Genomic DNA, 18,230 nt, shown 5'->3' with positions numbered 1-18,230 from the left:
AATTGAGTGAGCAGGGCGCAGCTCTGGGAACAGTACCTGTCCCAGAATGGGTCTGCCTTGCGCAGCGCCCCTGGGAAGCCCGTCTACAATCCCGGGCGGGCCCAGCGTGGCAGGACTCCTCGGAGGAAACTGAACAGAAAGGATTCTGTTCTCGGGAGTCCCGGACGAGGGGACGGTGCTAACGGAGAAAGCAGTGTCTCCTTCCAGGGCTGCAAGCTTCTCCTCCGCTTTCCTTCGCCCCCTACTCAGCCAGTCCCAGCCGCGGGGCAAGTCGAGTTGGGGTCGACCAGCAGAAACAAGTTGCTGCGAAGTCACCCAGGAGCCAGACAGCGAGGGTCCTTGGTCTTACCAGTCGAACCCCCCCCCCCCCCCCACGCGCGTTGTCTGCACGGCAAACCCCGCCTGACCCGGCCTCGTTCACTCCCATATGCTGCCTTGCGGCCAGACCTATACCGCGCTCGCCGAAGGGGTAGAAGGGCGGGAGGAGGCCAGCGGCGGGGTCACGCCCCCGGCCCCGCCGCGTGCCCGCCAGGAGCGTGGGAACTGTGGCAGGATTCCTCCCGGGCGCCCCAGCCCCGCTTCCAGCCGCCGGTTTCCCGGGAGCGCCCGCTGCTCACTCTCCCTGCTGCTGACCAGTCCTCATACGGGTTCAAGATTCCCGCCGCTCTGCAGGCGCTACGCCTCCTCCTTCTCCTCTTTTCTTTCTTTCTTTCTTTCTTTTTTTTTTTTAACTTTCACTCCAGTTAGGCTACATTGATCGTACCTAAGCTCTCATCTCGGACGTCCCTCCAAGGGAACTGAACGAGGACCCAGTCACCAGCCGCTATCCCCCGCGCTCGCCGCCCCGGGCCCACGGGAGACGCCCCGAGCGGGGCGGGGCGGGGCGGGAGGGCGGGGTCCGCGGAGGGAGCGGCTGGGCGGAGAAGCCTCCGGTTCGGGGGTGTCCCCTCAGCTCACTCCGACCCCGCCGCTCCTGCCCCCGGGGCCGCTCGCCCGGCGAGTCGCGGAGCAGCGGCAGGCGAGCGATGAAGACGGGGAGACTCCGGGCGCGAGGAGGCGGGGCGGGGGAGGCCGGGAGAGCGCGCGGGCGGAGGCTGGCAGGGGGCGCTGGAGGCCGGAGCCGCCGGTGCGCTCCCCGCGCCCGAGGGTGCAGGAGGCTCTGAGCCGCGGCAGCAGCGCGAGCCTCCGGGGCACCGGCGGCAGCGGGGCCGCAAGTGGAGGCGCTGCCGCCTCCGGGGGCGTCGCCGGCCTCGGCCCCTTTGTTCTCGCGCGCTCCCTCTGGCCGCCCACTCCCCTGCTGTCGCGCGGCGGCGGCGGCGGCGGCGGCGGCGGCTCCTCCCGCCCGAGGCGGTCGGGCTCGGCGCCGGGGGGGGGGGGGGGGGGAGCGCGCCAGCCGCCGGGAGTTGGGGGCGATGGCGAAGCTCCGGGTGGCTTACGAGTACACGGAAGCCGAGGACAAGAGCATCCGGCTCGGCTTGTTTCTCATCATCTCCGGCGTCGTGTCGCTCTTCATCTTCGGCTTCTGCTGGCTCAGTCCCGCGCTGCAGGATCTGCAAGCCACGGCGGCCAACTGCACGGTGCTGTCGGTGCAGCAGATCGGCGAGGTGTTCGAGTGCACCTTCACCTGTGGCGCCGACTGCAGGGGCACCGCGCAGTACCCCTGCGTCCAGGTCTACGTGAACAACTCCGAGTCCAACTCCAGGGCGCTGCTGCACAGCGACGAGCACCAGCTCCTGACCAACCCCAAGGTAAGGACCCCCGCGAAGGATGCCTCGCTCCCGCAGAGGTCTTGGGGTTTGGGGAGCCTCCGCGGCGGACCCCGCGCGGGCTGGGCTCGGAGTGCGCGCGGGTGGCTGGGAGGAGACCAGGCTTCCGAGGCTGTGCTGAAACCTGCGGCAAGTACGTCGGGGAGCCCGGGCCGGTGCTTTAGGTGGGTTTGCGTGCGGCGACCCGCGGTGCCCTGGGGCTTTCTTGACGCACTTGTGTTGCCTGGTCTCAGATTTGGAGGCCTTGGCCCAGGTCGGGTCCGGCGCATACAGGATGGGCTTTGGAGAAATGTAAGGAGCGGAAACTTAACTTTTCCTCCGATCCGGGCCAGTCAGTGGGTAGCAGGGATCCACCTACTCCGGTCAAAGTCCGAGCTCCCACTGGCCACTGAAAGAACTCGCCTTGCAAGGCGGAGGAGGTATTTGCGCCCCTTGAAAGGTGTTAGAGGGCTCCTTGCCTTTTAACGCTAGACAAACATTTTAACTTGGGGTCCACAGGTGAGCTCTTGAGGGTTGATAAATGATACAGGATCAAATGTGAAATTCTGCATAGGTCCTTTGGGTACAGAGGACTCCAAGTTTTCATGAAATAGATTCCCAAAAAGATCTAGAGCAGTGGTTCTCAACCTTCCTAATGCCACAACCCTTTAATACAGTTCCTCATGTCGTGGTGACCCCCAACCATAAAAATATTTTCGTTGCTACTTCATAACTAATTTTGCTACTGTTATGAATCGTAATGTAAATATCCGATATGCAGGATGTATTTTCACTGTTACAAATTGAACATAATTAAAGCATAGTGATTAATCACAAAAACAATATGTAATTATATATGTGTTTTCTGATGGTCTTAGGCGACCCCTGTGAAAGGGTCGTTCGACCCCCAAAGGGGTCACGACCCACAGGTTGAGAACCGCTGATCTAGAGGGAGCCTAGTGATTCTGTGTCTAGGGACATTTGGAAGCCATTTGGAGAATGGTAAAATTTACTGAAAATAGAAAACCGTCGGTAAGTACACCAAATACTCCTTTCCTGGCCACTTTTTTCCTTCTTACAAGCAAAAAAGAGAAAACCTAGTTAGGACTCGAGGGATGGAGAGCAGAGAGAGGAAAACTCAAAAAACTGTTCCCAGTGGAGAAAAACTTATAAAAAGCTGTGTCCTCAGTCTGTGAACTAATTGAGCTTTGTAGTACACCTGCTTCTGCAAGAAGGATTTTCTTTCTTCTTCTTCTTCTCTTGGTCTCTTTAAATATTCTTGTTGCTTAACTATCAAAGTGAAGATGGGTGTCTTCTTTTAAGGTTACTGACATTTTCAGTCTTCGAGGGCAATGCTTGAAGATCAAGGAGGAAGCTAGTCCAAAAGGGAGTAAATCTTGTGTACGCAGGAAAACTTTGTTAAATGTGACAAGATACAATTCTATCCATCCAAAAGAAGAAAAAGCATATATCAATGTTTTTTAAGTATTTAACATAAGCTTATGATTTCTCTGGGGCAAAACCTCTGGTCTTGTTTTCTAAACAGTAAATTCTTGAATTTGGGACATTTTTACAAAGGAGTACCTTTTTAAAAAAATACCACTCCTCTTAAAAAAAGATGGCCCTGCTGACAAATGTATATTCATTAACCTTAAAAATGAAGAGGACATATAAACAAACATGGACATACAGAATTTAGATAAGAGCATAGTGTTCAAAGTCTTGAAGAAGCAATGTTTCAAAGACAAATGCAAGTTAATCTGCTTAATGCTCAGGAATTTCAAAAGAAATATCAGGGTTTTAGAAACCTCACCTTTTAAAAAAAGATTTAACCATTAATATAAAAGAAAGTTGCCAAGCGGTAATAGTGATTTAGAAATTATATCGTAGTGTATCATTTAGGAGGTGTTGTTAAAATTGATGAAACATTGCTAATTGGTTTAACATAGTGGTTCAGTCACTAATAAAATACATGCATATAAATGAGCAAATGGCTAATATTTAATCAAGACATTGAAAAGTTAGAATTTACTTCAAAAAGACTGCTTCCCAATTTCCATGCAATTTTGAAGCATCGGGCAGAAAAAGTAAATTGGGATCATTAGGGCATAGATTTTAAAATCATTTGGAAGTAGTCATAATGCTTTATGTAATACTACAATTTCCCCTATCTTTTTTTTGTTACAAATAATCTATTTTCTTCCAGTGCTAGTTCAGATCCTAGCAACAACCATTGTTTTGAAGAAGTATCTGAACAAAATAACATGGTATAAAGTTATTCAAGAAATGACAGAACTCGAGGACCATCTATTTCTATTACAGAAAATAATGAACAACATCCCAGTTATTTAGTCGAAGTTTCCTCAGCCAAATCAGTGTATATCTATCCAAATTATGACTGCTTTGTAGCATTTATAGAACATACGTTCTTTTATTCTCATCTTTCTATTTTGGGGCAATTAAATGCTCAGTTTGGAAATTCTCATAAGCAGTTAGTAATGGAAAAATTCAATGTAACTGAAATATTGTGCCAGAGTCATAAGCAGAATGTTTCCACAGTGCCCTTGTTATCAGGCAAGACCCATTGCTCATTGCCCTTGCATTTTGGCTGCCTACATCACTGTTTTTGCCTCACCTTACCACTTTATTGAAGGCCTCGTTCCCACCCACTCCCTTTGTCTGCAATGTCTGGGTTCCCTACAGTGCCATGAATCCTACTCACCCCACATTCTCGTCTTCATGATCCACTGCCACAAGAAATCATGTAGGAAATCACTTCTTAGAAAAAAGAGAACAAGGACTGTCCCCTTCCTTTCAATTTGTTGTCTTAATTACAGTAAAAGGCAGGGAAAGAGAAAAATATTGCAAATATATAACTTCTTAAGCCATAGAGTACTAAAGAAGATGGTATGAATAAATTTGACTTTTGACTAATAATTTATTTAAAATATCTTCAAGTCTTGTTCAACTTGTTTATGTTTTGAATCATATTCTTATTATCTAAAGTGATCACTGTATCCAGTCATGTAATACAGTATTAAAGTCAACTAATTATATACAGGGCAATATCTGATCTGAGAGAGTTAATTCTATTAAAATCCAAATTTGGGATCAGCTCCCGCTTGCTACTATTCCACCGCTGCATTACTTCTTTGTGACTTGTGTGTGCCAAGGATTTTGATTCTCAACTATAACTGCACATTAGAATCACTGGGGGAACTTTAAAAAAACTCTCACTGGGTCCAGCCCTCAGAAATTCAGACTTGGTCTTGGATGGGCCTGGGCATGAATGTTTATTAAACAGTTCTGGAAGTGATTTTAATGTGTAGACAGCGTCAAAGCCACTGGCTTATAAAATGTACTCCTCTATTTTGCAAGAAAAGTAAAATAAGAACCAAAAGGATTCATCATGATTAATGATTGTGTTTTTAGGTCAAAAGATATTACCGGTGCTACTGAATGAATAGAGAGAGCTGGTATAAAAGGAGGGACTCAAGGAAATTCTGAAGGACAAGAAAGTTACTTAAAATTATACTTGACCCTTGAACTACATGGGTTTGAAATTCATGGGTCCACTTATACATGGATTTTTTCAGTAATACAGTAAATGTATTTTTCTTCATTATGATTTTTCTTAATAACATTTTGTTTTCTCTTACTCTCTTGCAAGAATACAGTATATAATACATATAACATAGAGTAACATAAACAGTATCTGTTAATCAACTGTTGATGTTACTGCTAAGACTTCTGGTCTACTGTAGACTATTAGTAAAGTTTGGGGGGAGTCAACTATTGTATATGAATTTTCGACTGTGTGGAATGTTGGTGTCCCTAATCCCATGTTGTTCAAGGATCAATTGTAGTGTGGAAATTTAAAATGATAATTTTAAATTGGTTAAATATAAATGAAATAAACTTTGGCAATTCCAGACGTTTGCTTTTGCATCAACATATACATTGGGTGGCAAAGAAATGATGAATTTTTAAAACCGGCCTCCTATATGTAGAACAAGAGAAAGTGGGTGATTAGAAGCTATGTTTCATTTTTGCTTTGAGTTTTTTTCTCTCTCTGATATGATACAAACATCTAGAGAAGAAAGGTTAGGGGTAAAGCTTTATGGAAAATAAAACATCTGCCACAATTTTGAGAATGAATGGAATTTTCATCTTGGGAGGAAAGGTGGCAAGGTATGAAGGAGAACATCAGGAAGAGAAAATGCCAGGAGTACAGCTGTGGAGCTCTTCCAGGATGGGGTGTTTTGGGGGATCAGCAGATAGACTGGTGTGGCTGGAACTGAGGCTACAAAGAGCAGAGTATTGGGGGTAAGGCAGGAGAGTATATTGGGATCAGTAGTGAAGAAGACCTTAAGAGCTAGGATGGTCAGACATGGGGAAACCATGGTAGAAAGAATAATATTCCCCCCCTCTCCCTGCCCAAGATGTCTATATCCTAATCCCCAGAACCTGTGAATATCTTATATTACATTAGAATCCCAGTGCATGGATTTGTGCACTGGTGGGGTCCCTCGGCCTGGCAATCTGGGACCCCTTGGGGGATGTTGGACTGCTGGTTTCAGCCCGATCCCCACAGGCCAGGCCAAGAAACCCCACCGGTGCACAACTCTGTGCACTGGGCCTCTAGTATGCATATAGAATCTTTGGTTAATCTCTTCCTGCCCTCCCCCTCCCCCCATCCCTCTGAGATTCATTAATCTGTTTCATGTTTCCATGCCTGTGGGTTAAGCATCTACCCCCTGGTGGTCAGTGCGTGTCATAGCTACTGGTCAAATGGTCAAACGTTCGCTTAGGTCAGTGGTTCTCAACCTCCCTAATTCCGCGACCCTTTAATACAGTTCCTCATGTTGTGGTGACCCCCAATTTCATTGTTACAAATTGAACATAATTAAAGCATAGTGATTAATCAAAAAAAACAATATGTAATTATATATGTGTTTTCCGATGGTCTTAGGAGACCCCTGTGAAAGGGTCGTTTGACCCCCAAAGGGGTCGTGACCCACAGGTTGAGAACCGCTGGCTTAGGCTTTTATATATATAGACTAGTGACCCAGTGCATGAAATTCATGCACATTAAAAGGGGATTAATTAGAGGAAATATTTTAATATTGCTGTATGCCCTTTCTCTATAATAGAAGTGTCAAGAGATGAAAGAAAATTATTAAAATGTATATGAAAATCTTCCTCCTGTCAGAGTCTAGGGCGTGCCACAGGAACCAGAGTCAAGTCCCTGCCCACCACGTGCTCCTTGAAATCGGGTGAGAACCAGACCCGGCCGACCCCACCCCCATTGGGCTAGATCCAGACCCGGCCAGCCCCACCCCCACCAAGCCCCACTGGGTGGAGGGTGCAGCCTCAGGTCACCTGGCCCAGCACCAGGGCAGGGGGCGTGGCCTGAGGTCCCCTGTCAAGCCCCACCAGGTGTGGGGCACAGCCTCAGGTCCTCTATCTCGGCCCAGCACCACGCAGCCTCAGATCCCTGCTGATTGCTCATTAAGGCTCATTATAGGAACTCAGTCTCTGCTGTGGGTGCAGCCATCTTGTGTTACGGAATCCCCGCCTCCACTGTGGGCACAGCCATCTTGACCGTTATGGCGTGATGGTCAATTTGCACATTCCCTCTTTATTAGATAAGATGGCAAAGGGGATTAATGTTGCAGATGGAGTTAAGGTTGCTAATCAGTTGACATTAAATTAAGATTATCCTGGTATAATCACAAAGGTTCCTTAAATGTTCAAGAAAAGAGACATGCAATTTGAGAACGACTCACCCAGCCATTGCTAGTTTTGAGTACAGAAGGGGGCCATGAGCCAGGAATGCAGGCAGCTTTCTTTTCTCAGGAAGTGGTGGTGGTGATGGTGGTGGGGAGAGGCAAGGATATGGATTTTCCCTGGAGTCCCCAGAAAAGAATGCAGTCCAGCTGCTGTTGATTTTAGCTCAGTGAGATCCACTTCTGAATTCTGACCTCCAGAATTGTAACATAATAAATCTGTATTGTTTTAAGACGCTAAATTTGTTACAGCAGCAATAAGAAATGAATAGAGAGGCCAAGGAAGATTTAGAGTAAGTAATATGATTAGATATTTAAAGACTTGGTCAGAACATATTAATAATCCATCTATATATGGCTCTTTAGAAACAATCTAATTTGCAGGCTGTTGGGATCTTCCTGTCCGAGATTACTTACCATGATCCCTCTCTGACCTCCATTTGTGGATGTCATTTATGAAGGTCTCAATTAGTTGTAACATCCCTTCAAATTATGTATTTAAAACACTAACCAGACACTTTTTACTTTTGCAAAAGAGATTTGTGATGTTGGGGAAAAAATGCATTTATTTTATCATAAGCTTGCCTCAGTGTTATAAAACTTTTTAAAGTCATTGATACATTTTGTATAATTAAAATGGTTTTGGCACTCATTTATGAAAGAAGATGTCAAGGTTTATTTACCTTGGGTTTAAAATTTTTTTTCAGTCCTTAGCAGACTTTCATATTCAGTTGTGTTTCTAAATAAACAGTACATTTATATATTTCATTTACTATAATCAGTCAGTAAAATACTGAACAGAATGGTTTTTAATATTACATGTTTCTAATTATTTCTCATGCAGAGACTTAGGATTCTCTAGCACACAAATCAATGTGTAAAAATTTGTGCTTTTTGAGTGGTAGTAATATCCTCTTCTTTTCTTTTAAGAGGTAATCAACCACAGACCTTGTATGCATATGTGTATAACCCATGGGCACAGACAATAGGGTGTTGAAGGCCTGGGGTAGGGGATGGGGGTGAGTTGGAGGGGGTCAATGGTGGAAAAAAGAGGACATCTGTAATACTTTCAACAATAAAGATTTCAAAACATTAATAAAGAAATAAACCTAAAAATAATAACCACTGTTATTAATTTAAAACCATGTGTTTATTAAATTATTTAATTTGTGGCCATATTTGTAAATAAACTAATTCAAATACATTCATTTATGTAATTGCTTTGTTGAGTAGCAGAATATAGTAGGTTGGGCCACTAGAAGGTCTTCGCATAGTGATGCACATGTGAAGGATTATCCACTCATTTAATTCTTCTAAACCGTTCATCTGTCTAACTGATGCAGTGGACCAAATGGACACTTGACTAGTTATAATGTAACTATATCATAGCAGCATATATTGAGAAAGTTAAATCCTAAATCCTAGAAGTTTAATCCAACTTTTCTTTTGTAATGAATATCTATAATAATAAAAGTATAATATGCAAATCGCCCGAATGTCCGAACAGCAGAACAACTGTCCAGATGACCTCCCTGGACAGTTGTTCTGCTGTTCGGAACAACTGGCACTGTGGAGGCTGAGGCAGCCGGGACTGTGAAGGCCTACTCTTACACGAATTTCATGCATTGGGCCTCTAATGTTTATGTAATTGTTTATATCAGGACAACATTATTTTAAAATAGTTATTGAGAACAGAAAAACAGACAGTAGTGCTTAGTGAAAGCTAAATATTTGATTCAATCATAATTACCTTATGTTTTCTCTATTTCAAGGATAAAAATGTCAACCAAATTCATCTTTATCTCTCCAAAACCTGCTTCTATTCTGTAATCTTTTGTTTCTATCAATGAGACCATGATTCACTGATATTAATACTTTTTAAAAATTTCACTGTCACCGTCCTAGTCAAGGCCATTATTATTTGCTTTATCACTATATCTTTTCACTGATCTCCTGCTGGGACTGACCAGCAGACCCTGAGCGACAGATGAATGATTACTCTAACACATGTTTGTGTGAAAGATAGGGCTAAGGGACTGCTTGGCTATCGGAACCAAACAGCCCCATTCGCTTGCCTTCTTAGGCTTTTATTGTAGCAACAGCTTGAACTAAAATTAACCTCTAGATATTATCAACAGGGTAAGTATCCTTGAGATAGCACATGCTTCTACAAGGTTGTGTCTAAAGACTAAACCTTGAGATTATAGTAAAACACCTGGGGGCTTGGACTTCTTTGGAAAAGTCAAGGCAGGGGCTGCCGCCTTTGACAAAGTCCCCCAAAAGGCTCCTGACCTTTCAGAGAATCCTCCCTATAGACTTTCCAACCAAGTCCTGTGCTTCCCCACATCTCCCCCTTTTTGTTATGCTGGCTGCAGAAGACAAAGGGAGGCTTCATACTTTCTGCTTTGGAATGTCGGGGTCTGCAAAGCGTGTTCACTGCTGGAGTTCTGATTTTGTAGACTAAGAAAAACAAAGAGAATTACAATAACAGCAATGGGTCCGATCAAATACCAATTGATTCTAGGAAACCATGTGGTGGGGTCTATCCACTCCAAATGCCTCTTGACCATATTCCAAGCAGTAGTCTGTTTTTCATGTTCATTGATAGCAAGTAGGGACTCTCTAATTTGCCTTTGCAACATGTTTACTTCTTCAGTAAGGTTATCATGAAAGACTCCCCATAGATGCTTTTTAACATCAATCCACTGCTGGTGACTATTGTTCCATTTTAAAGGGGTGACACATATGTGCTTATGCTCCTAATCGCAAGTAAGCACTTGCCTGTATGCCATGGCGTCCTGTCTTTCCCCCAGATATTCAATGGCTGCCTCTATTGCCTGTAGTCTAGCTAATATTTTTTTTATGTGCTGTTGTATAGTGAATTCCCTAGTTACTTTATAGGCCATATTGTCTACAGTGTGGCAGTCTGCACAGACTCAGAAAGGACCACTGTGACAATGCTGGTGATAATAACAGCCGAGATGATGGCTGCAATGAGCATTCCTAAAAATCTTTTGGGCCACAATTGGCTCAATGCTCTTTCTAAGACTTCAATAGCTGATGAGCCTTGCCATTTCCTGGTGAGATTAACAGGTATTAGGATTTCTGCTTGTCTCCTAAGTACCATAATTGTGTTGATGTTCAATGAAGTAATATTCTGGGTGGTAATACAGGATGCAAAATTAGCTCCTTCTCTAACCTGTACTAGAAAAGATGAACTATGGTTTACTAGTAGATTGGGGCCCGTAACAAAGACATAGGGTTGAGTGGTATAAATCAGGCCATTGTCAGAAAGATTATTAGTAAAAGTTATACTATAGTGACTGGAGGGGTTCTGGTAATCACCATGCCATGCCATGATAGAGTTTAATCCAATGAGCTGGAATCCACAGTGGCCCTGTGGGGTAGAAACACACGCATAGCCTCTCCAACATGTTAATAATTCATTGGGTCCCATCCAGTTATTAGTGTCCACGTCTTGCCACAAGACCTGTGGTGTCTGAGCTGGTGCTAAAGAAGTAAAGTGATGCCCTATGGGGGATAAAAAGCGATCATTCAAATTCAAAAAATTAAGGGTAAAGAGTGCTTTGGATAGCATCATAGCTGGGTCCTTTAGTCCCATATTCTCCCTTTTTTGTTTTACTAGCATGCTCTTTAATATTGAGTGGACACGCTCAACAATGGCCTGTCCCTGTGGATTGTGGGGGATTCCTGTGGAATGCTGGATGGACCAAGTCCTGCAAAAGGTAGCAAAGGCATGGCTGCTATAAATGAATGAGCACTCAACAATTGTCAGTTTTTATCTTGGCTAATATAGCTATTATTGAAAATAGGTCTTATTGAATTCATGCAAAGAAACGTATTGCTGCTTATTAAGAATTGCTAAATTTGGAGGGACAGGTAGGGAGAGGAAATATATAATTTTCCAAATCGCTTTAAAAATGCTTCCTTATATACAAAAAGTTTAAGAATTAGCAATACTTTTAACAAAAGTTATAAAAACTATATAATTATTTTCTATTTATTTAGCTCTATAATAAAACTAGAGGCCCAGTGCACAAAAATTTGTGCACTCGGTGGGGGGGGGGGGGCATCCCTCAGCCTGGCCTGTGCCCTCTCGCAGTCTGGGACCCATCAGGGGATGTCCACCTGCTGGCATCATAGCAGTCAGACATCCTTCTGGCAGCCCAGGAGCCCTTGGGGGATGTCCAGTTGCCAGCGGGGAGCAGGCCTAAGCTGCAGTCGGATATCCTTACTGCTGCTGAAGAGACGGGAGAGGCTCCCGCCACCACCGCTGTACTGGCAGCCATCAGCCTGGCTTGTGGCTGAGCAGAGCTCCCCCTGTGGGAGCACACTGACCACTAGGGGGCAGCTCCTGCATTGAGTGTCTGCCCCCTGGTGGTCAGTGTGTGTCATAGTGACCAGTCATTCCCAGTTGTTCTGCTGTTAGGGTCAATTTGCATATTACCCTTTTATTATATAGGATAGAGGCCTGGTGCATGGGTGGGGGCCGCTGGTTTGCCCTGAAGGGTATCCCGGATCAGGGTGGGGGTCCTGCTGGGGTGCCTGGCCAGCCTGGGTGAGGGGCTGAGGGCTGTTTTCAAGCTGCCCACACCCCGTATAGGGTGGGGGTCCCTACGGGGGTGCCTGGCAAGACTGGGTGAGGGGCTAATGACCGTTTTCAGGCTGGCCATGCCCCCCGGCAAACCAAGCTCCCAGCCTTTCCTTTTTTTCCTTTTTTTTTTTTCCTGGGATTTATTTATCTTCTATAATTGAAACTTCGTAGCCTTCCAGGTCCTGCCTTGAGCGGAGGCCATGGCAGGCTGGAAGCAGGTATCTGGGATTTATTTATCTTCTATAATTGAAATTGTAGCCTTGAGTGGATCTGAGGGCAGGCAGGAAGCTTGGCTTCCTCCATTGCCGGGGCAACCCAAGCCTCCTGCTTGCTCCAGCTCCGTGGCTGCTGCCATCTTAGTTGGGTTAATTTGCATACTTGCTCTTCATTGGCTTGTGGGCGTGCCTTGATCGTAGCAGAGGGATGGTTAATTTGCATGTTTCTCTTTTATTATATAGGATTATTGTTTCTCTGATTTTTTTCTGCTAGTATTTCTATACATTCAGATACTTCAAAGAGTAATGTAAATGACATGGAATCTTGTCCTTTCTGCGAAATATTCCAGAATAACAATTAGAGCTATAAGTGAAAGTATAATACAGTTGTTATTATCTGACAAAGCTTCCTATGTACCTTAAGTAGGAAATTTTCCTTCATGAGAGAGAAAACAAACACTTGAGGCATTCTGGAGCCTATCGGAATGATCTAAGGCCAATTCTAGGTCAAGGAAAAGTTTCTTAAAATTCAAACCCTGGGAAGGTAGTTAAATACATTAAACTAAAAGATTATGTATTATTATTATTAAACAGTATTAAGTAATTTATTTATTTAAAGTAATAAAGTTCCCGATTAATATAACAATTGTTTTAATTATACACACACACACACACACACACACACACACACACTGAGTGGCCAGATTATTACGACCAGCCAGATTATTATGACCACCCCATCAGTATTTCATTGACACTTCCAAAAATACTGAATATTGAAAACTTCCTAAGCAAATACTGAAGGTTTTATTATTATGATTATTTGCATAATTAATTCACTGCATTGTACTGATGGGGTGGTCATAATAATCTGGCTACTCGGTGTATATATAGCCTTTGCTTCTTAGGCAAATACAGGAAAAACTTCTTTTTCCCTTACTTTTAGAAATAGGCTTATATTGCCAATGGAAAATATACTTATATTCTTAAGAAGCATAACAGAGATAACATGACCTTGACAACTCTTAGGAGGCTGGAGAAAGGGTGGGTGTGTATGTGAGGCGATAGCAGGCCCTGGGGTTTAGGACCGCAGTAACTCCTGGGCCTCTAATGGCTTTAGTGTAAAAGTACCATTTTTTTTTTTTTTTTTTAACAAGGAGAGTGCCCCTCCCCCCCCACCTCACTGCTGCTGTTTCTTCTGCTATTCGAGGGTACTTCTGTAGCTCCAGCCCTTTAGGATAAATACTTGGGAAGTTTAAATAATTATTTCCCATATTTTTCTCTTTTTGAGTAGACTAACAATATGAAAATTTGTATATGAGAAGAGATTTTAAAAACAGAAACAAACAAAAAAAACCCAACCCTACAGTAAATGAATGAGTACTCACAAAAGGTGGACTGGGACATTAGCCTTAGAATCTCATTTTGCATTAACCCAGTATAGCAAATGGGTTCTTAGTGGCACAAAGTCCAAACAGTAGAGACCAAGAATTCCCTATATTCATAAAATGGTGAAGTGCAAACTAAGTCCCCTAAAGATAAGAAAGTAAGCAAAGAACATTAATCAATAATCAAGTTACATTACAGACAGACAAGAACTTCCAATAGATAAGAGTTTCTGGTGGCTGATGCCTTGAGAGGGAGAGCAAGAAGGGTCCCCAAGATTAAGAATTTGTGGCAGCTGCTGGGAAGTTCCTGCAATCCCTGCCACGTGTTCAGCCTGCTACAAATAGCTGGGGCCCCCAGCAAAATGAAGTATGTCCCTTTTTTAAACAAATTAAGCCAAACAGCAAAGACACAAAACAACAATTAACAGAGACACTCTACATACAATATTTATAGGCATGCACAACCTACAGGCAAGACTTAATAAACTAGAGTCCTTTCCATGGATCTTTCAGAAGATGTCTTATAGTGCCCGGGACGTACAGCCAGAGTGCGGACCAGAGGGCTCCCAGGTGGGGTGGCTAGTGAACATCCACACACAGCCTGTTGTTCACAGATCTCATTATATTCTGCTCTCCATGGTAGATATTGACTGGCGTCTAGAGTTGTTTTGGCCAAAATCTGCCCGTTCTAAGGAGCCATGTGATAATTTTCAGACAAGGCATTAAGGAATCCTTTTGTAAATGGACTGTTAGCTCCATTTTCTTTCCTACTTTTCCTTATTTCTTTAAAGGTATTAAAGGAGAGCAGCTCATGAATTCTATTACCTTGTTGATCTTTGACAAGGGTGTCAGAGCTGGGTAAGCACAGTTTTTCAACCTATGATGCTTGAAAAACTGTGTACCCAAATGTGAAGAGTGACATTGGACTTCTACTTCAAATTATATACAAAAATTAACTCAATATGGATTAAAGACCCAAATGTAAGAGCTAAAACTATAAAGCTCTTAGAGTAAATACATATGTAAATCTTTATACCTTAGAATTAGACAGTTTTTTAACTATGGCATGAAAAACACAAGCAACCAAAGGGAAAGTAGATCATTGGACTTAAAATTTAAAACATTTGTCCTTCAAAGGACACCATCGAGAAAGCGAGAAAGCCCTGGCTGCTGTGGCTCAGCTGGTTGAGTGTCTTCCTGTGCACCAAAATGTCGCCAGTCGGAGCACACGCTCCGGTTTTGAGTAGATTGATGTTCCTCTCTTTCCCTCTCCTTTCCTCTCTCCCTCAAATCAATTTTCAAAAAAAAAAAAATTTCAAAAAAAAAAAAAAAACAAGTGGAAAGACAACCACAGAATGACAGAGTATTTGCAGATATTATATAACAAACTTTTACAACTAACAACAATAACAAAAACGCAAATGACCCAGTTCAGAAATAAACAAGGATGGCAATTGATATTTTTTCCGAAGAGGGCATATATTGGCCAATAAGCACATGAAAATATGTTCAAAATTATTAGTCATTAGGGAAACACAACTCAAAACTGCAATAATATACCATTAGAATGACTAGAAGAAGAAAAAAGACAGTAACAAGTGTTGGTGAGAGTGTGGAGAAACTGAAACCCACATACATTGCTGGTAAACATGTAAAAGATGCAACCCCTTTGGAGAACAATTGGCAGTTCCTTAAAAATTTGAATGTAGAGTAGCTTTGTGACCCAACAATTCCATTCTTAGGTATATACTCAAGAGAAATGAAAACACATGTGCAAATTAAAACTTATACACAACTATTCATTGCAGCATCATTCATAATAGCCAAAAAGTAGAAACAACTTCAATGTCCACCAACTGATGAATGGATATATAAAGGCTATATCGATAGAAGGAGTATTATTTGACTAAAAGGTATGAAATGTGGATATATGCTACCATATATATTTTTAAAAACATTAAAATTGAAAGAAAAATGAAAATTTGGAATAATATTTGCACCACGGTAGAGAAATGATTCAAAACTTAACATGTGAAGAAATCTTAGCAATAAATAACCATCTCTTCAGAAGAACACTAGGTGTGGTGGTTAATCCTATGTGCCAACTTGACTGGGCTAAAGGGTGCCCAGATAACTGGTAAAACATTATTTCTGGGTGTTTCTGGAAGAGATTAGCTTTGCATCGGTAGACTTAGTAAAGAAGATCCCCCCTTGCCAATGGGAGTGGGCATTGTCCAATCTTGTTGAGGACCTGCATAGAGCCAGAAGACAGAGGAAGGGCAAATTTGCTCTCCATTTGAGTCGGGGCATGACATTGGCACTCTTGGTTCTTGGGCCTTTGGAGTTGGACTGGGATTTACATCGTTGGCTCCTTGGTTCTCAGGTCACCAGGCTCAGACAAAATTACACACCCAGCTTTCCTGGGCTTCCATCTTGCAGAGAGCAGATCATGAGACTTCTTAGCCTCCCTTATTGCCTGAGCCAGTACCTCATAATAAATCTCTTTCTACAGACCTATTTATATCCTGTTGGTTCTGTTTCTCTGGAGAACCCTGACTAGGCAAAAGCATGAACAGGCAGTTCAGTGAAAGAATTATAACTAACTAAGCACATGAAAAATATGAATAATCTCACTAATACCCAAAGAAATACTAATCAATACAATATTGAGATACTTTTCCTGCCTATCAGTTGACAGTTATTACATTGGTAAGGACCTGAGGTCATGGACAGTCTCATGCACTGCTGGTGGGAGCATATTGTCAGGGAGCAATTGGAAATACATACCAAAATCCTGAAAAAGACACATTATTTTTCCTAGGGCTGCTGTAACCAAGTACCATAAACTGGGTGGCTTAAAGCAACAGAAATTTGTTCTTTTACAGTTCTGAAGGATAGAAGTCTAAAATCAACATGCCAGAGTGGCCATTCTTCCCCTGAAGGCTCTAGAAAAAAATCCTTGCCTCTTTCTAGCTGATGGTGGCTGTGTGCAAGCCTTGGCACTCCTGGCCTTGGAACTGCATCACTCCAATTTCTGTCTCCTTCATGTGGCCGTCTTCCGACTGTGTCCTTGTATCTGCCTCTTCTATCTCTTATAAAGACAGCAGTCATTGGCTTTAGGGTCCACCCAAGTCTATGATGTCATCTTAACTAATCATATCTACGAAGACCCTATTTTCAAATGAGGTCACATTCTGAGGTTCTGAGTAGACATGCATTTGGGGGAAGACATTATTCATCCTGGTACAATACGCATACCCTTCGACAAAGTAAAACTGTTTTGGGCAGTATATCATAGGAAAAAATGATGGAATTATTGAAAGATGTAGCTATAAATGTATTACTTGCAGTACCATTAAAAATTGCAAAACAGCCCTGGCCGGTTTGGCTCAGTGGATAAAGCATCGGCCTGCGGACTGAAGGGTCTCCACGTTCGATTCCGGTCAGGGGCACGTGCCTGGGTTGTGGGCTCAATCCCCAGTGGGGGGCGTGCAGGAGGCAGCCGATCAATGATTCTCTCTCATTCATTGATGTTTCTAGCTCTCTCTCACTCTATCTTCCTCTCTGAAATCAATAAAAATATATATTTTTAAAAAATTGCAAAACATCTGAAACAACCTAAATGTCAGTAAAATGGTTCTGTTTGAAGGAATTGACATAGACATACATTTATATGATAAATACTGTGTTAAATTATATTGCTGACATGTATATTTTAAAAAAATATATATTTTATTGATTCTTTACAGAGAGAAAAGGAGAGGGATAGAGAGTTAGAAACATTGATGAGAGAGAAACATCGATCAGCTGCCTCCTGCACACCCCCTAACTGGGGTTGTGCCCACAACCAAAGTATATGCCCTTGACCGGAACCAAACCTGGGACCCTTGAGTCCGCAGGCCAACACTCTATCCACTGAGCCAAACCAGTTAGGGCGACATGTATATTTTTTACAAAAAGGATGTTTCTCTTGAATTATGACAAAAAAGTAGGTTACAAAACAGTATGATTCCATATTTGAAAAAAAGTGCTTATGTGTTTATTATGTATATACATACACACACCAGTTATTTTTTAAATTAACTTTATTGGAGTGATAATGGTCAATGATATGATACAGGTGTCAATTGTACAATTTATGATATATCACCTGTATATTGTATTGTCCACCACCCAAAGTCGAATTTTCTTCCATTAGCATATATTTGACCCCTTTACCCTTTACTACCCCTCACCCACTTCCCTCTAGTGACCACCATACTGTTTGTCTGTGTCTATGAGGTTTTGTTTGCTTTCCTTGTTTGTTCATTTGTTGCTTTCAGTTTTATATCCCACATATGAGTGAAATCATATGGTTCTTGACTTTTTTTGGTCTGACTTATTTTGCTTAGCATGATATTTTCAAGATCCATTCATGTTGTTGCAGATGACTGTATTTCGTCTTTTTTATGGCTGAGTAGTATTCCACTGTGTATATG

General features: G+C 42.8%; 1 protein-coding gene across 2 annotated transcripts in view; it reads left to right on the top strand.

Annotated features, from left to right (window-relative positions):
* Window positions 1-894: 894 nt before the first annotated feature.
* The window catches only part of KCNMB4 (potassium calcium-activated channel subfamily M regulatory beta subunit 4), a 59,455-nt gene continuing 42,119 nt past the window's right edge, over window positions 895-18,230 (top strand). For both annotated transcript variants that reach the window (XM_036301254.1, XM_036301255.1), the window contains exon 1: window positions 895-1,748. In XM_036301254.1, coding sequence (XP_036157147.1) covers window positions 1,413-1,748 — 336 coding nt within the window. In that variant the 5' untranslated portion in view covers window positions 895-1,412. The remainder of the gene's footprint in view (window positions 1,749-18,230) is intronic.

This window comes from Myotis myotis, unplaced genomic scaffold, assembly GCF_014108235.1.
Source record: "Myotis myotis isolate mMyoMyo1 unplaced genomic scaffold, mMyoMyo1.p scaffold_m19_p_3, whole genome shotgun sequence".
In the NCBI taxonomy this organism is placed as follows: Eukaryota; Metazoa; Chordata; class Mammalia; order Chiroptera; family Vespertilionidae; genus Myotis; species Myotis myotis.
This window is presented reverse-complemented; position numbering and strand designations above follow the sequence as displayed.